At 42.9% G+C, this 26,274-nt stretch overlaps 1 protein-coding gene across 2 annotated transcripts in view; it reads right to left on the reverse strand.

Annotated features, from left to right (window-relative positions):
- WDFY2 (WD repeat and FYVE domain containing 2) overlaps positions 1–26,274 on the reverse strand; it is a 177,713-nt gene that overhangs the window by 7,442 nt on the left and 143,997 nt on the right. For both annotated transcript variants that reach the window (XR_014326909.1, XM_082859507.1), the window contains exons 7-11: positions 20,993–21,119; positions 8,410–8,515; positions 4,411–4,512; positions 3,428–3,558; positions 505–613 (exon numbers count right to left, since the gene is read on the reverse strand). Coding sequence is in view for 1 of the 2 variants with exons in the window: in XM_082859507.1 (XP_082715633.1) it covers positions 505–613; positions 3,428–3,558; positions 4,411–4,512; positions 8,410–8,515; positions 20,993–21,119 (575 nt within the window). In the remaining variant the exon portion in view is untranslated. The remainder of the gene's footprint in view (positions 1–504; positions 614–3,427; positions 3,559–4,410; positions 4,513–8,409; positions 8,516–20,992; positions 21,120–26,274) is intronic.

The following is a 26,274-nucleotide window of genomic DNA, read 5'->3' on the forward strand; positions in this document are numbered from 1 at the left end:
CAGAGAATGACACAGGTGTGGCCCCTTCAGCCCTGTGCCTCTGCTGTGTCACAAAATCCTTGTGGTCTAGCGCAGTCCTCAGGCCCTGGAGGACTGCTCCTGGGCAACTGATCTCACGGGGAAAAGATCTTGTTTATTACTTGTTGGCTCATTCAATGCTCAGCTCAGACCCCCTCCTGAAGCCATCTCCAGCAGCACTATCTCCAGCTCCTGAACTCGTCCAGTAATTCTTGTCCATATTACTCTTTGGGCTGCTGAACATGTGACCTATTATTAACTGTCTTTTTAAAAGTATGTCCCCAGTAGACTAGCTGTCCCTTTCAGGCGAGAGCCATGTCTTATTTTGGTGTGTACAGCCAGTGACTGTTCACGGCAGGTAGCAGGTTCTCAAAAATGCTCATTGCCAAGGGTAAGCTTTGGAGCAGACCTCATGTGGTCTTGGGGCTCCTGTATATTTACACAGAGCCAAAGATGGAAAGCTTCTAAGATAAGAGAGCATCCTACCTTAATAACCTTGTCAGTTCCCGAAGTCAGTAACCATCCTCTGGTGGCATCAAAATGCACATGCACGATGTTATGTTTACTGTCATGGAAGGTCGCCGTGGGTGCACGTCTGGAGGGAGCAAAGAAAGTTTCCAAGAGTGAAAGGCAGTAGTATATAAAGGAAGAAGATCTAGAGTGACATTAAGCTCTAATTTTTAGTCAAATGGCTAAAGTGACTTCACTATTAGAAACAATCTTGGGACTTCCCTGGTGGTGCAGTGGTTAAGAATCCGCCTGGCAATGCAGGGGACACGGGTTCAAGCCCTGATCCGGGAAGATCCCACATGCTGCAGAGCAACTAAGCCCGTGCGCCACAACTACTGAGCCTGTGCTCTAGAGCCCGTGCTCTAGAGCCCGCGAGCCACAACTACTGAGCCCGTGCACCACAACTACTGAAGCCTGTGCACCTAAAGCCTGTGCTCTACAACAAGATAAGCCACAGCAATAAGAAGCCTGCTCACCACAACTAGAGAAAGCCCACATGCAGCAACGAAGACTCAATGCAGCCAAAAATAAATTAATTAATAAATTTTAAAAAAATGGGGCTTCCCTGGTGGCGCAGTGGTTGGGAGTCCGCCTGCCGATGCAGGGGAAGCGGGTTCGTGCCCCGGTCCGGGAAGATCCGACATGCCACGGAGTGGCTGGGCCCGTGAGCCATGGCCGCTGAGCCTGCGCGTCCGGAGCCTGTGCTCCGCAACGGGAGAGGCCCCAACAGTGAGAGGCCCGCGTACCGCAAAAAAAAAAAAAAAAGAAAAGAGGAATGCTCCTCAGAGCTACTTTTATTCCCTGGTGACATGTTATGATTTTTTTTAAAAAAGGGTAAAAGGATTCTTATACTCTCCAAAATGGTCAAAAGATGTTGAAGTTTCTAAACGTCCTTTTGGAGATTTTGTTGCTCTGATTGAGTCTGTGAGGCTCTCTACCTGTGCTGTAAACAAATCTTTAAAACGACCCACAGTGCTTTTGCTAAGTTTGATCTCAGAAGGACTTGCTGGTAAAATAGTCTACCTTTGTCTATTGCATTAAAAAAAAAAGAACACTTGTTAAAACGCCCAAGACTGTCATTCTCATCTAAGGGCTCTTCATTCTTTCTCCTCTTTTCCCTGGTATAACTGCAGATCTGGTTTTTCTGTGGCATTCTGATGCTTTGACAAGTAAAACAATATATAAACGAACACTGTTATTTGCTTTTTAGTTTTTTAATCTGTGTATTTTTTTAGTAAGAAGGCTGGTCAACTGCCTAGGTACTCTAGAGGCAATGCACATGCTCCCACGGAGAAGAAAGCAGAAGAAACAGTGATGTGGGAAAGGGGACAGGGACGTGGAAGGAGACTGCAGTTTTCTAATCATGTTTCACGTCGCCGCTCCTCGGCAATGGGCTCCCTGAAGATGGCTGTTAATTGCTCAATCTGGAGAACAGATCTTCAGTATCCTAAAACTGATCACTTTAAAATATTTAGAATTAAAGAATTAGGTTTAATTTGTAGTCACTTAGACTCTCTGGGTCTGTGTCTTTAATGAAGAATTAAACTAGAATATCCTCTCTTGCAGCTCTCTAATTTAATGAGAACTCATTAATTTCACCACATACGATGAGCAGAACATAACCAATGAACATAAATGCTTACTTATGCAAGGGCATCTTACTTAACATTTGCTATGACTAAATAAGAATGAAAAAAACACATACATTAACATTAGGGTTATCTGTAAGAGAACGCTTTGTTTTATTAATTTGCCAAGAATTTCCTTTAAATGCTGACCTCCTCTGATGCATTTTTTTTTTTTTTTTTTTTTTGCGGTACGCGGGCCTCTCACCGTTGTGGCCTCTCCCGTTGCGGAGCACAGGCTCCGGACGCGCAGGCTCAGCGGCCATGGCTCACGGGCCCAGCCGCTCCGCGGCTCGTAAGGATCTTCCCAGACCGGGGACGAACCCGCGTCCCCTGCATCGGCAGGCGGACTCCCAACCACTGCGCCACCAGGGAAGCCCTACATGCAGCTTTTAAGACACCCATCTAGTATGTAAAATGATTTTACTCTAAACAGGTGTGGGGGTGGGTGGAGGTGGGAGAATTGGGCAATAAGTTCCCTATGAGATCCTGTCGTAATTCACTAAAAGGGAAACTTGGTGAAGACCATTCTGTTTACATCTGTTTTACAACAGCTGACATGAAAAAGACGACATGGGAGGAATTCCCTGGCAGTCTAAGTGGTTAGGACTCCGAGCTTCCATGACAGGGGGCACGGGTTCAATCCCTGCTGGAGGAACTAAGATTCCGCATGTCGTGCGGTGTGGCCAAAAAAACCAACCAAACAAAAAAAAGGAACATAGATTAAAAAAATGAAAAGACAGCATGGATCTGTCCCACCCTCCCTGCCACCCCCCAACAAAGCACAGCGGCACAGTAACCTCAGGTCCTGGGTTATTGGGCGAGACCAACCAGCAAGACTCAGCAGCTGGGCAACTGGCGGCACTGGCCTCTTAGGAGAAGCGGCTTAACTCTTCCTGGAAAACAAAAGCTCTGGAGCCTGTGGGCTGATTTGGTCCTATAATGATACCGGCTTGGGCTAGAAAGTAAACCCAGGGCTCCTGCACTGCTGGGCAATTCTCAAGGAAATGAGCAGACAGAGAGTTTGCTACAAGAACATTTCACGGCACACACCCCTGGGACTGACGAGAGCACAGAGATGATTTCTCAGCGTGCACTCTCTCCTCCTGCCCACAAGAGAACATGATCTCTTGGTGGAAAGGAGGGCTCTGCCCACCAGCCACGGTCTGCATTAGAAACCAGCAGGACTAGAGTCATGGCTGCGGCGCTGGGCGAAGCTCTTAGACCCGGCTCCCTCCTTAACCTCGACAATTCTGCGGATTGCTGGGACTTACTCCTCGTCGGTGATGGCCTCGTGGCAGCTGTCACACACCCTCACTTCAAACTCGAAGCCCATCAGAGGGATGGAGGAGCGCTTGGAGCTGCACTTGCCGCAGACGGCCTTCCCGCACTTCCGGCAGTGGTGCTGGAGGGAGAGAAAACATGCTCCCTGCGGCTGCGCACCTCAGCCTGGCCGGGTCGGCTCAGGTGTGACCCATAGCGTCCAGGTGAGGATGCTAAACCAGAATGTTCCAGGAAACTGAAGGAACGCGCCAGGTGCTCCTCTTTTGGGGCTGTTTATTCAGGATGAGGACTGTTTGGGAAGCACACGTGATCGGGCCACGGCCTCAGACCCCGCCCCCTTCCCCAGTCTCGGTGCTTTCCAATTATCACCGTATGAACTAGGACCCACCCAGCGGTCGGGTTATCTTAAAGCTGGGTGTCCAGAAGTGCCGCCTCCAGAGGCTTCGCTGCTGGGTGAAGAACTGGGACAAAACCTGACTCAATCCACTGTCTGCGCTTTGGCCGTGCTCAAGCTAGGCGACTGGCATTTGACTTCCTTGGGGCAGACCAAACCCAACCGTGGAATCAGATTGAAAATGCTGTATTATACGTAGATATAAATAACTAAAACTAAGATGGAAGGAAGGAAAGTGAAATTAAGAAGAAATAAACATCACTTACATAATTTCATGGTTTGGTACCAATATAAGCTAAGCACGGCCCCTCTAATTCTAAGGTACATTTCACTAGATGCCACTAAAATTCTAAAATCATATCCCTTAACTACTGGCACCAAGTGACTACGGAAACCGAATGCAGCAGGAATGAGCTACAGGAGAGAAAGGGAATAAACTAGCGTGCGGTCACAAAGTGACTCCAGGGCAATAATTTACTCCCACTGCGGCTCTCGCCCAGGGGCGCTACTTCCTCCAAGATCACAAGGTAAAGTTATTTCTACACGATTACATTTTGAGGAAGCATCCGTATCACCCACCTGTCTCAGGCCAATTTTCTTGCTGTCCCACATCTGCTTGAAGTTCCAAAAGAAAGGCTGATTGCACTTTTGGCAGGAATCACTGTCCAACCATTCAGGGGTCTTGTCAAATAAAGCACACAACAGGTCACGGTGAGAAGCAGCCCAGACAGTGGAACCAGTGTCACTGCCGAACCTTACATAATCAAGATGTGTTTCTAAGAAACAGAGGTGTGATTTCTCGATCATTTTGAAAATATTTCCTAAATGCCTATGATGCGTCAGGTCCTGGGGATGTAGTGGTGAAGAGAAAGAATCTCTACCATCATGGAGCTTGTAATTTATCAGGGAAGACTTAATATGAAAATCTTATTAATAGTAGTTATTATCTGAATCAGTGTAAGGATCAGAGGCCTGAGAAGGAGAAGCACAGAGTGCTGTGAGAGTGGGATGACCTAGGCTGGGGTTCAGGACTTTGTCTCTGACAAATGATAACAAGCTGAGACCTGGGGATGCATGGCAGGAGACCAGGCACAGTGGGCTGAGAGAGGGGCAGGATGGCTGGAGCGCATGGGTGTGTGTAAGGGGGGAGCAGGGGAGGGAAAAGGGGGGGTAAGGGGGAGAGGGAGGGGGGGTGGGAAGGCTATGAAGGGCTGAGGCTGGAGGGGATGCAGGGGCCACACCACTGACAGCTATGTTGAGGATTTAGGACGTTATCTCATCCTTCCCGATCATATGCAATTATATTTGCTCTGATTGTGTACAATTACATACATCTGCCTATTACACATGCATGCAGCTACCCGTGCTGGAGGGACAGAACCTGACCACAGCGGCGGGTTCTCAGGGAAGCTACTGGCAGGGCCTGGCAGGGTGTAAGGCTCTGCTCCTTGCCTCGTGGGTCATGTAATATCCTGGCTTTGTTCACTATTCCCCAACCCCATGGCGAGTACTCTAAACTATGTCAAACAGGTTTAAAGGATGTGTTAGCTGAAAGCTATTCTTTATCAAATCTTTATAGATTCTCCATAGGGGGGCGCTACATTTGCTTCTAGAGTTCCATGCTCTACTCTGTAAATTCATCCTCTGGCAGAGAGGCTGGTCTCTTTCCATATATCACCTAACCCAAGGAATTGGGGAAAATACACCCAACCCCAGGGTTTCCCAAAAGTGAATTCCAGGGCACGCCAATTTGACTGACAGGACACTTACTGTAAAAGAGGCCTGAGATCAAACAAGTTTGAGAAATATGGTAAACAACGGCCTCCCCTCTCCGGGCTTCACAACGGACAGCAGCACAGTAAAGGCTCAGGAAGGACTTTGTTGATGTAATCCTTTTCTGAGGAAGACCTGTTATAGAACAGACTCAGGGACTTAGCCTATTCCCCTACCTTTAAGCAGAAATGAACCTAAAGCTACATATTTTCTCAGAAAAAAAAAAAAAAAGTAAAAAGGGGACATTTTAAGAGCTCTAATTCTTAGTCTATTTATTTTATTAAAACTGAAGAAAAGAAGTAAGCCTTTCACTTACTTGGTAATTTTCATGCCCTAATTCGTTTAAAGACAGATTTAATAAAATAATCCAAAGTTTTTTAGCTGAAGACAACATTTTACCCCTAAAAGACTTATCTATGTTGTGATTTTTAGTACACTTATGATGCAGGAAAATCAGGAAGATTTACAAACAACTTACACACACACACACACACACACACACGCACGCACGCACGCACACACACCCCACTACACCTTTTACAAGGAAGCGTGCTGGTTTAGGACACATATGAAATACATAAGTGGGTGTCTTTGAGGAGGGAACTGACAGTAGGGCTCTGAAAAGGGGGAAAAACAATCAGCATGTGTAGTACGATTCCATTTTTTGGTCCAAAAAACAATCTGACATGTATCTGCAGAGAAAAATGTAAGGAGGGATGTTTGCCAACATGTGAAGGGCAGTATTTCTGGGTGGTGGTATCATGAATAATTGACATTCTCTTTGTTAACAAGTACTCAGTCTAACTTTTCTACAAAGAACCTGTATTATATATACTTAAAAAAATAATAAAATTGTGAGAAATTGCGTTTCATTAACTGTACAAACACACGTTCAACCTATGGGATGTCTGCCTGATCTGTGTTCAGCCACCTGAGGTCTCCCCCCGCCGGCCCACCCCCCGGCTGCCGTCCCCTCCTCTCTGCCTCTGCCTCTGCCTCTGCGCACGACCACTTTGCCCGCTCTTTGCTCTTGCTGCTTCTTGTTCTGGTCAGAGTGCACTCAGGCCCGTCAAGCTCTTAGCGCTCCCTCCTGCCACAGACCCTTCGCTGAGAACGTCAGCCGATGACAATCCTCCGCCCGGAAGCTCTAACCCACACCAACTGTGATTGAACGATTTGTACCACTGAATAGTTCTCTGACGTTTTCTCCCCCATGTCTTTTCTTCCAGAAAGGCCACCTGCCCTTCAGGGCAGGGACAGTTTCCTTACACCTCAGGCCTCCTGAGCTGAGCGCCACATGGCACTTAGCTCCACAGATATACCTCAGGGGATGTATGTTTACAAAATGGGACACGTGCAAAAAGTGGATGGAACCAGCACTGCTCAGTTAGAGCTTTAAATCGCTCCAGAAGATTTAAGATAGTCAACAAGTACTGAGCGCCCAGATATTTTCATGTCAAAAGGCATAACTGAAGCAAGATGGCTCGGAGGACTGCCCACCAACCTCCTGGTTCCGTCTCTGGAACACCGCATCGTTATCCTCCTTTGGGCCTCTGTCTATCAGGGAGGGAGGCTGTGTGCACAGAGGGAAAAGAGCCCAGCGGTTCCCCTCCCCAAGTCTGGCCAGTCAGGCCTGGGAAGAAGCCAGGACAGTCCAGGTGTGACTGTCCGTCACCCAAAACAGGCCACCATGCAAAATAGCGAGTCACATGGGGGCCTGGCTAGCACGGCGAGCACACACTGTGCCGACATCCCTGCCTTTACGCCCACGGGGCCAAGTGGTACTTTCAAAAGCAACAGTCCACAATTCCCTACTTCCTGACGGCAAGGATCATTTTAATTAGTTACTAATAGAACTCCTGTGGATTTATGGTTTGAGCAAATCAAGCTTCAATCTCCTTAAGCATTTAATTACTGGTATTTGAAAGGCACTGCATTATGGGTAATAGCAACTACTCCCTTGAAATGAGATTGGGGTGAGGGTATGGAAAAAAGTTGGGAAATCGCTTTTGTCTAATTTTTCAAGTGTTGCTTTTCTAATTCTCGCATCCTGCAAGGAAATAAATTAGAAGAATACACACTGTCAAAGGGAAAGTTTACCCAGCATAATTCTAGGGAAATAAGAAAATGGTTAACTTCAAAGTACCTGGCAAAGGGGATATTCAGTAAGCAAATCGTTGTTAAAATGCTCAAAGATGAAAAAGAAAATTCACTGAAAAAAGAATGTTATGATAAAACTTAAATATATGCCTAAAAAATGACAACGTATATATTTATAACTGGAGAACTGCTTAGAATATGACTCGCAAACACACAAAAAATATTTCTAATATTTCTATTAATACCAAACTAAGGATCCTTCATCAAATACCATTTCTCACACACTAGCCACCACTGCCCCCAATAACATGAAGTACTACGCTTTCTGTCTTCGTAGGCACTTTATAGCAAACGGCTGCTCACCTGAAAATAGCTGCTTCCTCCTTCTCGCCTGAACTGCTGTTGTAATGGTTCAACAGATTTAAAGTCTAACCAGCTTAGTCTCAGTTGAAATTCTTACGAAATCTCCATTACGTTAAGTGTTACGTGCCAATTTATGAGGGGTTAAAAAAGAAAAAGGAAGCTCCTTTCATACCAGAATTTTTAAATTTTCTGACACAACATGTTTTCTTTCATGGTTTACTCATAAAAGAAAGAAGAAGTGAGTAGGAGGGGAGGCTGAAGCTTTTTTCGGCAGGGTAGGAGCTGCAGAGCCCAGCCCGGTGGCGGAGGAGGGGGGTGGCCCGAGGCTGCTGTGGCACCTACCTCCTGCCTCTCCACGTCCATGTTCCAGACGACAATCCCACCGTCCCCACCACAGGAGATGAGCTGCCGCGTGTGCTGTGCATAGGACAGGGCCTGGACTCTGTCACTGTGAAAGAAGCAAGAGTTAGTGACAGTTCCCAAGAGCAGAGAGAGCCCTGAGGGAAGGAAGCCCAGCAGTTGGTCACATGCACACTCACTGCTGAGCCCCACCCAAGAGGAGATCTTGGAAACCAGATGGAATTGTCAACATGCTAATATTGGGAGAGTACTCAAGATTTTCAACACTTAAAATAAGTCAAAATGCTCGTTTAATAATTAGCTAGGTTGAACTTTTTTTTTTTTTGTGGTACGCGGGCCTCTCACTGTTGTGGCCTCTCCTGTTGCGGAGCACAGGCTCCGGACGCGCAGGCTCAGCGGCCATGGCTCACGGGCCCAGCTGCTCCGCAACATGTGGGATCTTCCCTGACCGGGGCACGAACCCATGTCCCCTGCATCGGCAGGCAGACTCTCAACCACTGTGCCACCAGGGAACCCCCTGAACATCTTTCGATGTGCCTGTTGGCCATCTGTATGTCTTCTCTGGAGGCATGTCTATTTAGGTCTTCTGCCATATTTTTTTTAAATTTATTTATTTTTGGCTGTGTTCGGTCTTCGTTGCTGCGTGCGGACTTTCTCTACTTGCAGCGAGCAGGGGCTACTCTTCATTACGGTGCGTGGGCTTCTCATTGCAGTGGCTTCTCTTGTTGTGGAGCACGGGCTCTAGGCACACGGGCTTCAGTAGTTGTGGCATGCGGGCTCAGTAGTTGTGGCGCACGGGCTTAGTAGCTCCGCGGCATGTGGGATCTCCCCGGACCAGGGCTTGAACCCGTGTCCCCTGTACTGGCAGGCAAATTCTTAACCAGTGTGCCACCAGGAAAGTCCCTTTCTGCCATTTTTTGATTGTTTGTTTTTTTGATATTGAGATGTATGAGGTGTTTGTATATTTTGGAAATTAAGCCCTTGTCGACTGCATCATTTGCAAATATTTTCTCCCATTCCATAGGTTGTCCTTCCGTTCTGTTTATGGTGCCCTTTGCTGTGCAAAAGCTTATATGTTTAATTAGGTCTACTTGTTTACTTTTGCTTTTATTTCTTTTGCTTTGGGAGACTGATCCAAGAAAATATTGCTATGATTTATGTCCAAAGGGGAAAGTGGGGAGAGATAAATTAGGGGTATGGGATTAACAGATACACACCACTATATATAAAAGAAACAACAAGGACGTACTGTATAGCACAGGGAACTATATTCAACATCTGGTAATAACCTATAATGGAAAAGAATCTGAAAAAGAATAGGCATATGTATAACTGGATCCCTTTGCTGTCCACCTGAAACCAACACAACATTGTAAATCAACTATAGCTCAAATTTTAAAAATGCTCGTGTAAGATGCTAAGGCCCCGAGGAGAGGTAGTCTTTGTCAGTTACCAACACTTAAGGAAAAAAGCTGTTGTACTTGTTCCTTAAATGATCAATTAAGTAAAATCTGTGCCATCTGTTCATGTTACATTTGTAAGGTCATCCAACGAAATGCCTGCTGGGCGTACCTGATGGAGCCAGGTAACCTGTGCTGCCCGAGACGGCTCCCAGGGTGAATCCAACACAGCAACAGACTTGCGTTCCACTGATTCTCTGTCTCTCTAGTTTTCATGCCCTCTTTACTGATTTTGTGTTTTATTTTTCTTTCTAGTTCATACATGGCTGACAAGTTGTTCCCGCTTGGTGGGGAATTCAGTTTCAGGGTCTGACAATTTGATCACCAACAAAAGATGATAGAGACCTATGTTCCTGTGGCAAAAAGAGAACAAGGAATCTGGTTTCTTGGTTGTTTTTGTTTGAATATTTTTCTATTTTGAGCTCAAATTCATTAAGAATTCTGTGGCCACTGGGAAGGAGAATAACTCTGTGAAATCTCAACTGGTGATTTTTTGTGTGCTTTTGTGTTTACTTTTCACTTGCGGCTGCAGTTGTAGGACTGAAGCCATTAAGCTCTGTGCGTCCGTGTCTGCAGTTCAGAAGGGCCTTTACGTCTTGTGTGTGGAATGCTTTCCTGTTTCCAGAGGGTACCAATAAATTAGATTATGGCATCTTTTATATTATAAGCACTTGCTTATAAAGATAAGCAAGCGCTTATATAAATTAAATATTCCTAAACTTCACAGAAAATAAGGAAGCTGAACCTCTAAAACTTTAAATTTACTAGACTTAAAAATTATTCCACAGAAAATACACCCTAACTCAGTGATATTTTAAGAATCCAAGTTCACAAAATTAGGGTAACTCTTTGGCAAATAAGACTTGCATGATGAGTTTTAAAACACAGGTATGTCTTTTTCTGGATTAATCAGTGTTAAATATAATGCAAAGGTACATTTTGTTTTACTTGGGTTGATTTCTCCTAAATTTATATAGGATAACTAGTCAAATAAGCTAATATTATGCCTATATAATGTTTAAGATTTTGAAAGCTAAGTTTGTGTTCAATTAATTATTCTGATAAACTTTTTATATATACAGCAATTATGTTTTATAGCATATCAACTTAAAGATCATTCCTAAGATCTTTAGGTAACTTACAATGGACTAATAGTAAGTTGAGCTAATTGATAGTCATTGGATACCTACCTAGATAATTTCTAAGTAACTGAAACTTCGATTACAAAGCATAATAAGCATATATGATTATATATGTTTGCCTATTTTTGTGTGCTGTAGAGAAGCTGTAACTGAGGTGTGTCATGTCAAATGAACGTGTTCCTTTTTGCCACTTTCAGGGGATGCAAAAGTGATATATGTCACAGTAGAAATTGATGTCACGTGATTCATGAGCTGTGCGAGTCTAGCTGTGCTAAAATGCCTGCATGTGATGGAAAGTTCTCTATTATCCACATCCTCCCTCCTCCCAATCTTCTCTATGAAATATGAGTTAGTTACTTTGGTTAATTATTATAATTAAAATGGGTGGTTGAGACTATGCCAGGTGCAGTAATGAAAAGGAAATACGATTGTGTCTGTGTTTTTGTTTTGGGGGAAGAAAAAAAAAAAAGAGTATTGGGTTTTTTTTGTTTTTTTTTTTTCTGCACCACATGGCCCGTGGGATCTTAGTTCCCCGACCACGGACTGAACCCAGGCCCTCGGCAGCGAAGTCAAATCAAATCTGAGAAATTTTTAAACTATTGATTCATCTGAAAATAGCAATGATGAATCCATTGCATTTTAACGTAAATAACATATATTTTGGGGAAAATAACTATATTTCCCAAAACAAAATATTTTGAAGACAAAATGGCATTGCTTAATATTTGTGCAAGTCTTTCCAATGTCTGGCTTAATAGGCAAGAACCAAATACTCATCTCTTTCTGCATTTGTTATAATGTCACTCAGGTAGCCTCTGGAAAACTCCATCATATACTTTCGAAAGAGCATAAATGAATGAAAAAGGCAATTCTAAAGTAAAATATAAATTTGTTTCAGAATATAAAAGAGAAAAATAAAAGACAAAACATGGAAAATGAATTTTACTTGCTTTGGAGTCTTTAAAAAAAAGCTATAAAATACATTAAAATTTTGGCATAGTTCCCTCGGTTTTGATGGCTTGCTTCCTTAGTTTACTGAGTAATGCCTTGGACTACACTGCAAAAGGATATTCTTTACCTCCTATGGAATCTGCCTAGCTAGCAGAGATTCTGTGTCTCACGAAAATTATTTTCAGAGCTTTATGTTGACTTGAAAAGTTCTTGATTATTTAAGAAAAGAAAAAGGAACAAGCGCCCTCATTTGTGAAAAGACCTAACTTCTTTAAGACTGTGTTCCTTTCTACATTTATTTTCCAATGTTTTCTTGTTACTTCGATTATATAGATAACCAAGTATTGTTTCTTAGGCACCTGTGCTCCTATCTTAATCAAGTATCTAGAGATATCAAGTATCCTCTGAAAATGGTTTTGCTTTCCCACACTGAACCCTGTATTTTGGGGAAAAAAATTTTTTTAGCATATTTTTAAATGCTAAGAACGATCTTTAGATTATCTAAAACTATCTTTAAGATTTTCTAGAGGGGTCCTAGAAAAGTCATAAAGATTTGTTCCCTTTGCCTTATAAAGATAGAGATGCTATACATAATTGCTGTGTTACTAACCGCATTTGTTTACTGTGTTACAGGAAGAGCCGTCGGATCAGAGGAGATGCTTAGTTTTCCCTGGGTTAAGTCAGTATGGGTGAAATATTATTAATATATTTCTGAAACTGTATATTGCATGGGAAGACCCCGGAGACTTATCAGTGCTCTCATTGTCTGTTTTTACCTGCAGGCAAAATACTGATCAAATCTCTTAGGAAATAGTTATGTAGGGTATCTCAATAGAGAATTTTACTCTTCTCAATTCTGCTATTATTTATAACAGTAAAAAATTAACCATTAAGTCTCTAATATCTACAGGTAACTTTGTATTATTCTGACTCTTGCCTGAAGCCTCCACGATAAGCTACAGGCCAGAAAGGTCAATCTCAGAGTTTCCTGGGAAAGGACTCTATATAGCAGGTATTTTTAAATACTGGTATTTAAACGAATAGACTCTTAGGCAAAGGGTACTGAACTGACATTGCTTAGATAATCTGTAAACTGTGCTAGTGGATTGAGTCAGGATTTCCTTGGATTTCTGGACTCTTTTTAGTCTGCATGCAGATGGCTTCACAAATGCAGACTGCTGAACCAAAACCCAGCAGAACAAGAATTAATGACACAGGACTGAATGCACTGAAGAGGGAAGTTTTACTGTGGTTACTTGTCTGGAATACTGTTGACATTGCTTTAATGTTCTATTGTTTGGATATATGAGGCTGCCTTTTATCTTACTTTTTATGCTATCTCTAACTTACAATTTAGTAAATTCTGCTTTGATAAACTAAATCCAAACATTTAAGAATGATATCCAATTCCCAGAGATCTCCCAGAATTCAAAATCTGTTACTGAGTCCCCTTGATTTTCATGGCAATATAGTTATTTCACAGGTTTAATTAGAATCTATCCATAGTATATCATTGGGCAGACAAGGCCTCACCTAGAGTATCGTATTAGAGGGTAGTGTTCATTGAATCAGATATGACTAGCCCCTTTAAGAATTAAGGGAGCCAATGCCTATAACCATCCCCCTCCCAAAAGGAAAACTGGCCTGGTACCTGGTTTGCAGGGTCCTGGCCTTACAGGTGGTAAGAAAGCTACCAGGCCAGGAAGCTAGCAAATGTTGAAAACCTCGAGGAATTCAACCAAGGTTATAAGTACTATAGGTGAAAAATGGTGGAGATTTTCTTGGGCTCAGTTTCCTAGCCTTGGGATAGCAGATAACAGAGGTTCTGAAAAGCTCAATCCAAGATTCCTTATAAAAACTTTTGTAAATTTTGTGGGCTTAACAGTTGTTTAACACTGTACGGCTCCATATTTGCAAAGCAAACCAAGGTGGCCTACGGGTTAATTTATACTCTTACTGCACCAATGTACATAATTAGGCCGAACTTTATGAGACCAGCCTTTTTGTGTGTGATCAAGAATAATCTTTGAGATTATTCTGATTACAGGAGAGGAGGGGTAGGTCAAAAAACTTTGAAATGGGCAAAAAGAAATTACTGGGTATCTTTTCAGTGGAGTATCAGGTATGGTCTAGCACCCCCTTCTGGGTTTTCTGACTCTACGGGGGTCTGTACCTTCAGTATCTTTATGCTATTTTATAACTCTGTAAGTTATAGAAAACTGATACTACTGCAAATGAATTTTATCCAGTGAAGATGCAACTAATTTCCACATCCTTTTCCTCACATGGAAGAAATCAACTGTGAAAATACAAATTCATTGCAGCATTCTCCATTGCCTCTGCATGTTTCTACTCTGGATTTTCCTCTGAACTGGTTGTAACATCTTACCAGCTCCTTTATTACTTAATGACTAATATAAAATCTTTGACCTGTATTCATTAAAAAACAAAGTCAATTGTTTTCTATCTCTCCTGGTTGTTACTTCATACATTTTAGAATATGGACTGACACCATTGTGACATTCCGGGGCAAGAAGGAAAATCTATCTATTTGAACAGATTCATAACCGCCCTGTGATTTGAACTGCATTTCATTTGTTAAGACACCTTGATACACGTCAAGGATCTTGCAAAACGAAATAAGCTACAGAAGGAAGTGCTTTGCCACTCATAGCTGGCAGCAACATTCAGCAACAGATACATAATTTATGGGACTCCAGTCCTGTTAATATTCCAACACAGGAGAACACAGTGATGACTGCTGTATCCCAAGCTTTGTAATAAAGCTGCTCAGGGGCTTCCTGATTTAAGGATTCAAAATACAACCACCTTGCAGTTAAAAACGAGATGAGGGAACATCCCCAGGTTCACAGATCAACGGTTATAAAAAGTAAAAGATACCTTCTTCTTGCATTCATGTTTGATCCGGCATCACTGTAGCATTTATACTAGAAAGCATCTCAAAACTGGTTATTATTTCATAGATGAGCATTCCATGAACTGCACTACAAATCTCTTATGAGTGTATGAAGACCCCACTGTGCACAACCAACAGGCTCCACCATCTACAAAGAGTATTCTTAGTGGGATGGCCGCACTGCCTTTCTCACCAGCCCTAGAGGCAGCATTTCTGATCGGGCTAAGCTACGTAACACGGAGGACGCAACGCAAAATGAAAACAAAGGGGCCCTTGTCAAAAAAATAAAGAATTACAAGATGGTGACAGTAGAGCACTAAACCAAGCATGGGACCCTTCTAAGCGTGAGGCCTCGTGTGATTGCAAAGGTCACATGCCCATGAAGGCTGGTCCTGTGTCTGATGCTTCTTAAGGAAAAAGGGTAGAGAAGCCTTTATCCTCTTTATAGAAACAGATTTTCAGACACAGGCTAACATCTACCCAAACGTCAACTTAGGCCCTGTTCCATCCCCAAAGTAGGGGGGACTTAAATGTACAGCAAAGAAATGAAACTTTCCAAAGTATGAAAATTCCCAGCCCACTTGGTGAAATCTAACCAGTTAAGCATCTGCTTCTAGAGATCTCTCTCTCTTATATTCGTAACTCCCACATTCCTAAGTCTTCCAGACCTCCTAGGACCAGAGAAGGTCCATGACCGATCCACACATGAGAGGTCTCCAGGATAACTGACAGTTAGGGTTATCCCACACCAAAGGGACCCTAGAAGGATCGTCTCCCCAGGGATTCTTGGACAACAGCCAAGGCTGAACCTGAACTTGGGGTCTCCTTTCTGGGAACACTGGTTTGTGCATCAGCAACAATTTGCTGTTCACTGGCTAGAGTGGAAGTTCAGATTAGCCACTGGCCCTCTGTCCACTTGCAGTTTCCTGAGAACACTGTATTTAGTTCATGCAGTTCTGTTTGGGTAATCCTCAGCAGAACGATGAGAATCTCTTCGAAGTCTCCTAAGATCCAGATCAACAGGGAATCTCCCCCACTGAGGCCACCTACTTTCCAGTAAAATGGCAAACGGACCCACCTTTACCACCTTTTCATACGTCTAGCACAGCCCCATAGAGGCAGGGACTGTTTTCTTAGTCACCTTTGGGTCCTAAGAGCCCAATACAAAGTCTGGTCTGTAGACGGAGCTCAATGAACATCTGCTGAATATATTAGGTATAGAGGGAGCAGGTGTATGTGGCAATATTTCCATTGGAAATGCTACAATCAGGGAGAAACAGTAATCTTATCTGAAAGCTCGATTTTTGAATTATTATCATTTTTATTAACAAGAATAATGTTAACAATTGCCACTAATTACCCCCTATTCTTGTGCTGATTATTTTACATGCATTGTATTATTTTTGATTTTTGACAACCTTTGAGGGCTTTTCTTTCCAATATTCTCCTTATTTTAGAGATGAGGAAACTGAAGATCAGAGATGAGGTGTCTTTGCCCAAGCCTACAGAGCCCTCAGCAGAAGGGCTGCCTCGTATACAGCCTGGCCTGACTCAAAGGCTATTACTAGTCACCACACTATACAACCCCTCTCTCTTTGACAAGATGCTACCCTCTGTAAAGAACTTTAGCTGCTAATACTTTGACCTATTATGTCTTTAGTTAGTTAAATACTTAAAAATAGAAAAGACATCTCTTCCCATCACCCCTAATGATTCTCTAGTGTGACAATGAGAAACGCTCCTAATCTCAGATTCGGAAGGAGAGAAAGCTTTCATACATATTTATCCTTGGTCCCTCTCCCCCAAACCCAGAAGAACCTGAGTGCAAGAATTTTACTTCCTTTCATAACTTTGATATAAGAGAAAAGCATAAATTCTCCCAATGTTTATTTATTTATGAATAGCTTATTTCTTTACCAAAAGAATTCGAAGATGCTTATAACAAAAGTCTTACCCATGGTAAGAAGAGGAAGAGAGAAACCCAGAGCTGGGGCTGTGGAAAGAGGAGGCAAAGACACAGGCCACGTGGGCCCAGGGTCACGGCTGTGACGGAGCCTCATGCAGCCCGCGGATCCCAGTCCTGGTGGAGGGATCCAGCACAAGGGACCACGCAGACCTTTACCTGTGCTTTAAATCAAGTTACCATTAAATTAAATTGCCAGAAAGTCTTAGAGTCCTAAGAAAACACTATTAGAAAGAAAAAATATGGCCATGAAAGAAAAGGTGGTCATGAAATGATAGGTATTATCCTATACCTATCAGAATAAAAAAGAATCTAAAAGGTCCAAGTCCCATGATTAGATTTGACAAGGTGGGCACGGGACAATAAATGTCCAGGTTTATGCTTCAATAATATCCATCTAACTGGTAACTGATTCTTGAAAAACATAACTGGCCCCTGAAATTGGAACCTTTTCTTTGCCTTTCTTTCCCCAGAGCTGGCACGTAATCATGTTCTACTTGCTGCAGGGAATAAAAATACCAAAATGCTTCAAATGCAGATAATATTGTACTATAGAAGTATACTTTCTCAGCTTTTTTTCCTTGGACTTGGAAACATTTTTGCTGTCATCAATCACTTACTTGTGCTAAAGCTCTCTCTGCTTTGATGGGATTTTTACACATCAAATCAAACTAGCTACATTAATGTTGTATTTCTGCCAATGAAGGATGGTGTGAAAGCTCAGAACCTGGGACAGAAGCCACAGGGAGCTGTCCCTCCACACTATGGCTGGACGTTTCCAGAAGAGGGGAAGGCAGTCTCCCCACCCTGAGGGGTGGGGAATCTCTGGTCCAGTCTGCTCTTCCCGGTGCCTAAACTCAACGATTGGGCCCCTGATTTGGAACTCTGGCCACCAACAGTCATCCTGGGGGAAGGTGGGAAAATGAGGAATTGTAGGAGAGCAAGGGGCAGCCTGAGGCCCCAAGCAGAAAGTCTTTGGCCTCTGAAGTAGAAAAGAAAGAAAACACCATGGGGCATGGTGGGGACCATGTTATTCAATGTTCATTTTTGTTTCCCCAGAGCCTAGCACAGCGCTGGATACAAAGAAGGTTCTGAGAAGCTTTCTCTGCTGGACTGAACTGAGGTCTGGGAGACCTAAGCTACCAGCTGGAGTCTTTGAGGATGGAAGCCCAATATTCTCACCGAAAAAATGATATCTGACCTCTCTCTTTCATAGGGTTATTGTAAGATTAAACTGAGGTGTCTGTGTGTTTTGAAAGCTCTTTGACAAAGTATTAGGCGCTACTCAAATACAAGAATCAAGGATGGGGTGAATTGGGAGATTGGGATTGACATACATACACTACTCATACTATGTATAAAACAGATAACTAATGAGAACCTACTGTATAGCACACAGGACTCTACTCAATGCTCTGCGGTAACTTAAATGGGAAGGAAATCCAAAAAAGAAGGGATATATGTATATGTATAGCTGATTCATTTTGCTGTACAGTAGAAACTAACACATTGTAAAGCAACTATACTCCAATAAAAATTAAAAAAAAAAAGAAACAAGAAAAGATTGCAGATAATTTGAAAAAAACAAAAAACGAAAAACAAATACAGGAATCACCAAACACCAATCCAGTGGCCAATTTTCAGGGCAGAGGAATGGCTGCTGTGAACGTGGGCCTTATCCTGCCTGATGCCCTTGACCTTCTTTCCTGCACCTTCTTTGTGAACCCCATCTTCCTCCATCTGTCAGCAGCTCCAATGCTTCCCTGTCCCCACCTCGGGCACTCAAACCCACTCTCACAGCGTGACACCAACGATGCTGAGGAAGTTTACTTCTCCTAGTTCTGTGACACCAAGGGCAACCCCTCTCAGACTAAGACCTGGTGTCAAGGAGCCCCTCATAGACTCCACCTTATTACTAAGCTTGAATTATCAATAAATAAAGCACCAGGCAAGGCCTTCTGCTGTTCTTCCTGTTCAAGGCAGTTCTGACCGGTAGCTCCTGATCTCACCAGCCTGTCCACCGCACCAGGCTCCAGGGAGCGATCCTATCAGGATGGACTCCAAGTATGGTTCGTTTCATCTTCTAAAAGGCCAAGCCTGTATGTCTCAGAAACTGGAAGACCTATTAGTTTAGGCTTCATTTTTCTGGAACTGAGAGACTCCGTCTCCACTTTGTAGCTTTTCCTTTCTTATCCAACTGTAGATGCAAGTCTCCCAGAACAACGTTCTGCCTAAGGACACGCAGCACCCAGCGATGCTGGCGGTGAGTACTGACACTCGCCCTGCTTGCAGTCTTTGTGAACCAGTGTGTAGAAATAAAACTAGTTATGAGCTAATCTGAATGAGTCCAAGAAATACTGCTGATCTTCATTCCAAGCCTGTATCTGATTTCTCGGAGGGAGCCCGAGTAGCAGAAATTACTTGGTAGAGTAGCTGGTAACCAAGTATTAGGAAACAGGGCTGTATTTTGTTTTTCTTTTTCTTCACTTACATGGATGATGTCAACTCCTTCTACGTGATCTCGATATGTGTCCCCTTGTCATGGAGAGAAATATAAGGGAGTAATTCCTTTCATGAGCTGATACTGAGGTCTGAGTGGTCCCACAGGCCAAGTATAGCCCCGGACAACTGATCTGTTCTCTCATGTGGGAATGAAGGACTTAGTAGCTACGTCTCTAAAATTAAACTCTTAACACAAAATATAAGTATTTGTGCATGGGCCCTGTAAAATTGAATTAGCTCATATCTAATAATTCCAAACTGTAAATTTAACTTCTTAGGAGAAGTTTTTGAAACTCGTGTTTCCAGGCAGATCTACAGGCGGAGCTAATGCCACTTAAAACCAGTCAGTTCATGGGAGTTGATATATTAGAGTCATAGTTAAGATCAGGTTGAAAACTTTAAAAGTTAAAGACAATTCAGATTAGCTTCAGAGTTCTAAAGCAGATTGAAAATTCTTTTTGGCAACACGATCAGGCTTTGCCTCCAGGGACCTCGGGCAGCACACGTGGGACAAATCAGAGTGTGGTCCAAGGGTCACTGGCAGAGCTACTTGGGAGGCTTGTTACGACACAGATGCCCGCAGCTCGAGACCAGTGGAGAGAATCTCAGAGGACAGGGCCCAGGAATCTACTTAACAGATTTCTCAGTGATTCTTGGCGGACAACAAAGTTTCAGAACTGCTCCAAGGAAGCACAAAGCTTTCTCTGCTCTTCCTCTCAGTCTCCTGAAATCCACTCCTTAAGGAAGAAGAGCTTGATACTAATCAAGGTGAGTACTCAGTAAATATCTGGGGAAGTACAACATGTACTGGGTGAGGATACCTTTTCCTTAAGCTGCCAGGAATCTTGAAACCACATTTGAACTCAATTATAGGAATTCTGTAGGCCTTCATAGCTTATATTCCGAAGCTCTTTTTTCTCTCACTCTCAAATTTTTACTCTTATAGTCTTCCCTGGTTCTCTTTTTTACCTTTTATTTCTTTGCTACCACTATTTTATTTTGTGGTTTTTGTAAGCACTCTCAAATCCTCTGTGGGTTAAAATGGGGTATAAATAAATAAACATACTTATGTACAGATATAAATCAAAGTGGCCATTATTTGCGTTCCTGTCACATTATCCCCAGGCTAAGCTCCTGCCACAAAGACTGGCCCGCATGCCTTTGTTCCAGCTTTCAGCCGGGAGTCTTTTCCCAGAGTTCTTCATAAAAGCACCAACAGGGAATTCCCTGGTGGTCCAGTGGTTAGGACTCGGTGCTTTCACTGCCAAAGGCGCGGGTTCGATCCCTGGTGGGGGAACTAAGATCCCACACGCCCCACAGTGCAGCCAAAAATAAAAAAATAAATAAATTTGGGGCTTCCCTGGTGGCGCAGTGGTTGAGAGTCCGCCTGCCGATGCAGGGGACACGGGTTCGTGCCCCGGTCCAGGAAGATCCCACATGCCACGGAGCGGCTGGGCCCGTGAGCCATGGCCGCTGAGCCTGCGCGTCCGGAGCCTGTGCTCCGCAACGGGAGAGGCCACAGCAGTGAGAGGCCCGCGTACCGCATAAATAAATAAATAAATGAATAAATAAATATATAAATTTTAAAAATAAATGATAAATAAAAAAATAAAAGCACCAGCAGCCTTACCTATGTCCTTGGAGCTCGATGGCTGTTCCTTTTCTCCCACCGATGTCCCACATGATGACAGAGTGGTCAGAGCTCCCCGAGAACAACACCCGCTGGACGGGGTCCCAACAGAGAGCAGTCACCCCACCTGAGAGAACAGACACAGATGGCCATTCGTCACAAAGTGACAACATTATTCACCAGTAACTTGTGAGAGCAGAGGAGTTCGGAGCTAGCGCAATTCCTGGCACACAACAAACTTCTGTTGAAAGAACAAGTAAGTCCCCAAAGAGAAAAAAATGGGCTCCAAGAATAAAAGTCCCACCCTTTATGCATTTTCCCCAAAATTTAATGTACCATAAAATCAATTACTGTAAAGACCAAAGGGGAATGAAAAAGGCAATTAATTGACCTTCAAAAAATAAACATAGTTCTAAGAACAGAAAATACCGCACTGTTTGGAAATATTGACCATAGTTTTTAAGCCCCGTCTACCCCACATCCCGACAGCAGGTGAGCAGTAAACGGGGCTTTAAAAAAGCTCAGTTAGATTTATTTTATTCTTGAATACAGGTGTTGATAGACAAGAATATCAGAATTTAAAATTTATTTTCTCTCTCTGGGAATTTAAATTTATAGATTCTGGGAAAATTACTTACATCCTCAAGTGTCAGTTTCTTCAACTGTAAACTGGGGATGAAGGTAATACGATGGTAACACTGAGGATAATATCAGCCTAACCACTACCTACCTCACAGGGTTACAGTGAGCATGACGGGGCCAATTACCTGGGACCACTCTGTAAACTGTGGTGTGCAGTACAGATGGTTATTAGCATCACTCCAGTGGTTTGGCTATAAAATACTATGACAGATTTTCTTCCCTGGCAGTCCCATCATAAATCAAACTTCTTGTGTACTGAGAACAATAGTAACTTTTTATGTATAAGATGAACACAAAGCTTATGAATACTTAAGAATATGGGAAATTTTTACTCATTTTTATTGAAAAATATTATATTCTGAAAAGAACATACAAGTTGTTTCTTATTTGTTGGAATCCAACATTTTTCTTCTTTAGATCATCAATTTGTTCTAATGAAGTACTGCACTTTAAAAGCTTTTAGGAGAGTTTCTCTCATATAATGTCTCAGAAGATGTTTTTTCAAGGTCAAAAGGAAAAAAAAAACCCCACTATCCTGGATTATGCTTAATAGCTTCTCCCTATACCTGCACAACATTCTGCTTGTATATATTCCTGTCCCTGTAAGAATACACACCACTTCCCCCAGTGCACCTGTGCTGACCACCCCCTGCAGCTCCCATCTCCTCTTCCCTCCCCCACTCCCACCCCAAAACAAGCACAGGGCCAGCAGCAAACAGGCTCTGGTGGTACCTGTTGAATGAACGAAAGAGCAGATGAATGAAGACACAAAAATCGCTTTTTCATCCACAAATCTCGTTATTTGGAACTCCTCTGTTATGCTTACTTAGCCTTTCAAAGCTAAATATTTTCTCTTTCTGTATAACTCATCTTCTCTCCCTGTTATTAAACGTCATGTACCCATCCCCCGACCCTTAACCTTCCTTCAGTATCTGAGAATGTAATGCTTCAGGATATGCATTCCATCGTGCAAAATGTTTATTCCCGCACAGTACTAGAATGACTCACTTTGTTAAATATCTGTGGTAGAGTCAGCTAATTGTTTACTGAAATTCATGTTCCCTCTTCTTGTATATACAGCGCTCCCTGGAAAGTTGCTTCCTACAGGGGCCACATTAACTGGCCCCTCTTGCAACTAGGGGGCATGTGACCAGTTCTCAGCAAGGGAACCCAGAAAGTACGCGGAAGTCATACACATCCCTCCCAGGCCGAGGCAGTTAAGACGTTCCTTTTCCACTTTCTCTTTATACTTCCTCCTGGAGGACTCCAAGACGCCAGGACACAGAGAAATTCTAGAAGGAGCCTGGGACCCTGAATCACCACATGGAAAAGAACAGGAACATTTGCACTGGATTGTTACATGCATGAGGAAAACCCCTTTGCATTAAGCCACTGAAATGTTGAACGTTATTTGTTAGAGCAGTACCATTACCTACTACAATGCCACAGAATTACTAGAATGTTATAATAAGGCTGGTCCAAGAGGAAGGTGAGAGTCACCCAAAGCTTCAAAAATGTCAGACAAGTGAAAAGAAGCTATTAGTTTACACTGTTAATATTGATGCCTAATACTTAAACAGAATTAGAGAGAACCCTGGTTGGAAAACTGTTTCATTAGCCTCCAAAGCAACCCACTATAAACTCTGAATTGGTTTTTCCCTCAAAATGTATCTAGAATCTAAGCACTTCTCACCATCTCCATTGCTACTATCCTTGTATGAGCCACAATTAAAATTCTTGCCTAGAAAATTAAAAAGTATGACACACATTTTGTTGTAAAGGCTCTGGGGGAAAAAAGCACTCTCATACACTGTCGATGAGAATGCAAACCAGTAACATGGGGAAGGCCATATCCAACAAAACTACGTATGCACTGAGCTCTCAATCCAGCCCTCTCACTTCCAGGAATTTATCTTGAAGATTCTGTCCCTGCTCCCATCAAATACACCAAAATACACACTCTATTCATCTCAGCATGGTTTGAAATAGCAAAACATTGGGAACAACTTAAATGCTCATATAAGAGAGTGGGCAAATAAAACTATGGTACATTCACAGAGTACTATGCAGCTATGAAAAAGAATGGAGAAGACCTGCTGGATGGCTATGACATGATTTCCAGGATATACTGTAAAGGGAAAAAGGCAAAGTGCAAAAGAATATCTACATTATGCTACCTCTCATCTAAGAAAAAGGGTAGATGAGAAATTACTGAGATTTGTTAACTACAGCAGGTGTGTGGGAGAGGCTGGGGAACAGGAATGGAGAAGCGATGAAGGAGAGACACTTTTTATTGTGTTTGTTTTGGTTTGGTTTTGAGTTTTGGAATCATGTTACTATTTCACATACTCGAAAACAAGTAAAAAATAAAAACTAGGAGTGTGTGTGTGTGTGTGTGTGTGTGTGTGTGTGTGTGTGTGTGTGTGTGTTGCTGAGGGGGAGGGGGAAGGAGAACCCAAAATGGAATATGAACAGAAACAAGTGAACCTAGCCATATTACAAATAAGTGGTACAACCTCACTGAAGGCGGTTAGGGGAAGAATTGACAAAATTAACTATGAAAAATGGTACTAAGGCCAAATGTAAAAGGATTTGTATACAAATACAGTACTCTAGTTAGTTTGTCAGATATATGATAAGAAACGGAATATTTACATAGTTTCAACGTTTCAAGGTATTTCCTCACAACATACTGATGTATTACGAAGGGTGATTACAATGGAGAAACCTGGCAGACACCATCTTAACCAAGCGATCAAAGTTAGCGTCACCAGTAAGAGGACAAATCAGTATCATGTGCCTTCTGATATGATGCACTGAGAAGGCATATCGTCACTTTTGTTTTATTCTTATAAAAATTTAACCATAAGGAAGCATCAGAAAAACTCAAATGGAGAGACTTTCTAGGGGGGAAGGACAGTCAGGCTAGTACTCAAAAATGTCAAGGTTGGGACTTCCCAGGTGGTCCAGTGGTTGAGACTTCTCCTTCCAATGCAGGGGGCAAGGGTTCGATCCCTGGTCAGGGAGCTAAGATCCCACATGCCCCCGGGGCCAAAAAACCAAAACATAAAACAGAAGCAATATTGTAACATATTCAATAAAGACTTCAAAAATGGTCCACATCAAAAAAAAAAAATCTTTAAAAATAAACAATGTCCAGGTCATGAAAGCACAGAAAGACTGAAGAACTGTTCCAGGTTAAGGGAACTAAGGAGACATTATCACCAAACGTGGGGTGTAGTCGTGGTTTGGATTCTGAACCAGAAAAAGGATATTAGTGTGATAACCGGAGAAATGTGACTAACGTCTGCAGATTAAAGAACAGTGTTGTTTCAAATTTTCCTGATTTTTGATATGTGTACTGTAATTTTCAAAGATGTTAACATGTGGGGAATAGGGGTGAAGGATGGATGGGACTCTCAGCACCTTCTTTAAATTCTGAAATTATACTACTAGCCTCATACAACGTTTCCTGCTTCCACTCCTGTCCCTGTTGTCTATTCTCCACCAAAGTGATCACTGAAGAACACAAAGCAGATGATGACACCCTTGCTTAAATCACTCCTGTGGTTTCCCATCCCATTCAGAGTAAAACCCACAGTTCTCTCCAGGCCCTCGGTGATCTGGCTTCTGCCACTATAGGGGCTTCCCTCTCTCTCCTCCCCCACCTTACTAGCTCTGCTCCAGTCAGCTGGGCTTCCCAAAGTTCCTAGAACAGGCCAGGTTCATTCTTACTTCTGGGTCTCTGCATTTTGTTGCCTCTGCCTGTGACTTTCTTCCCCTAGATTATCACTGGCTTGTTCCCTCACAAATGCCACCTCCTCAGAGACCTCCCTTGACCACTCTTACCACTTTCCTCCCTATGGTATTTCTCTTCAGAGCATTGCCTACTGTCCCAACAGAATATAAGTTCTAGGAGGGCCAGGGCTTTGGCTTTTTCCCACAGGAGCCCCAGGATCTAGAACTCTGCCTGCCTTACAGTAGGCATTCAATAAGCAAATGATTGAACGAAGGAGGAAGTACATGAATGACTGTCCTTTGCCTGTTCTTAGGACATGAAACAGGCACATGACATCTCTTTTCCTGGCTGACCAGTGTTGTCTCTGTGCTGGTCTTCACCTATTCCACTACTCATACCTGTTAAGTCAGGGAATGCTCATCTCAAGGAGAAGCTTTGGAGATGGTCTTGCTTGACTAGTTAAGGATTAGGGGGACGGAAAAGAGAAAGATGACAAATATATGATCTCCCCTATTTAACATGTGTTTGTGTCCCCCCCCAATCATATTCATATTCAATATTTGGAGGTGATTAGGTCACAGGGGCAGAGACCTCATGAATGGGATTAGTGCCCTTATGAAAGAGACCCCAGAGAGCTCCCTCACCCACTCTGCTGTGTGAGGTTACAGCAAGAAGACAGCCATCTAGAAACCAGGAAGTGGGTTCTCACTAGACACTGAATCTGCCAGTGCTTTGATCTTGGACTTCCCAGACTCCAGACCTGTGGGAAATGTAGTTCTGTTGTTTATAAGCCACCCAGTCTATGGTCTTCTGTTATGGCGGCCAGAATGGACTTAGACAACATGTAAAATGGGTGGCTCAGGTTCTTTAAAACATCGTGTTAGATTTAAATAATGGTGAG

The sequence above is a fragment of the Leucopleurus acutus genome, assembly GCF_964270905.1.
Source record: "Leucopleurus acutus genome assembly, chromosome: 18".
Lineage (NCBI taxonomy): Eukaryota > Metazoa > Chordata > Mammalia > Artiodactyla > Delphinidae > Leucopleurus > Leucopleurus acutus.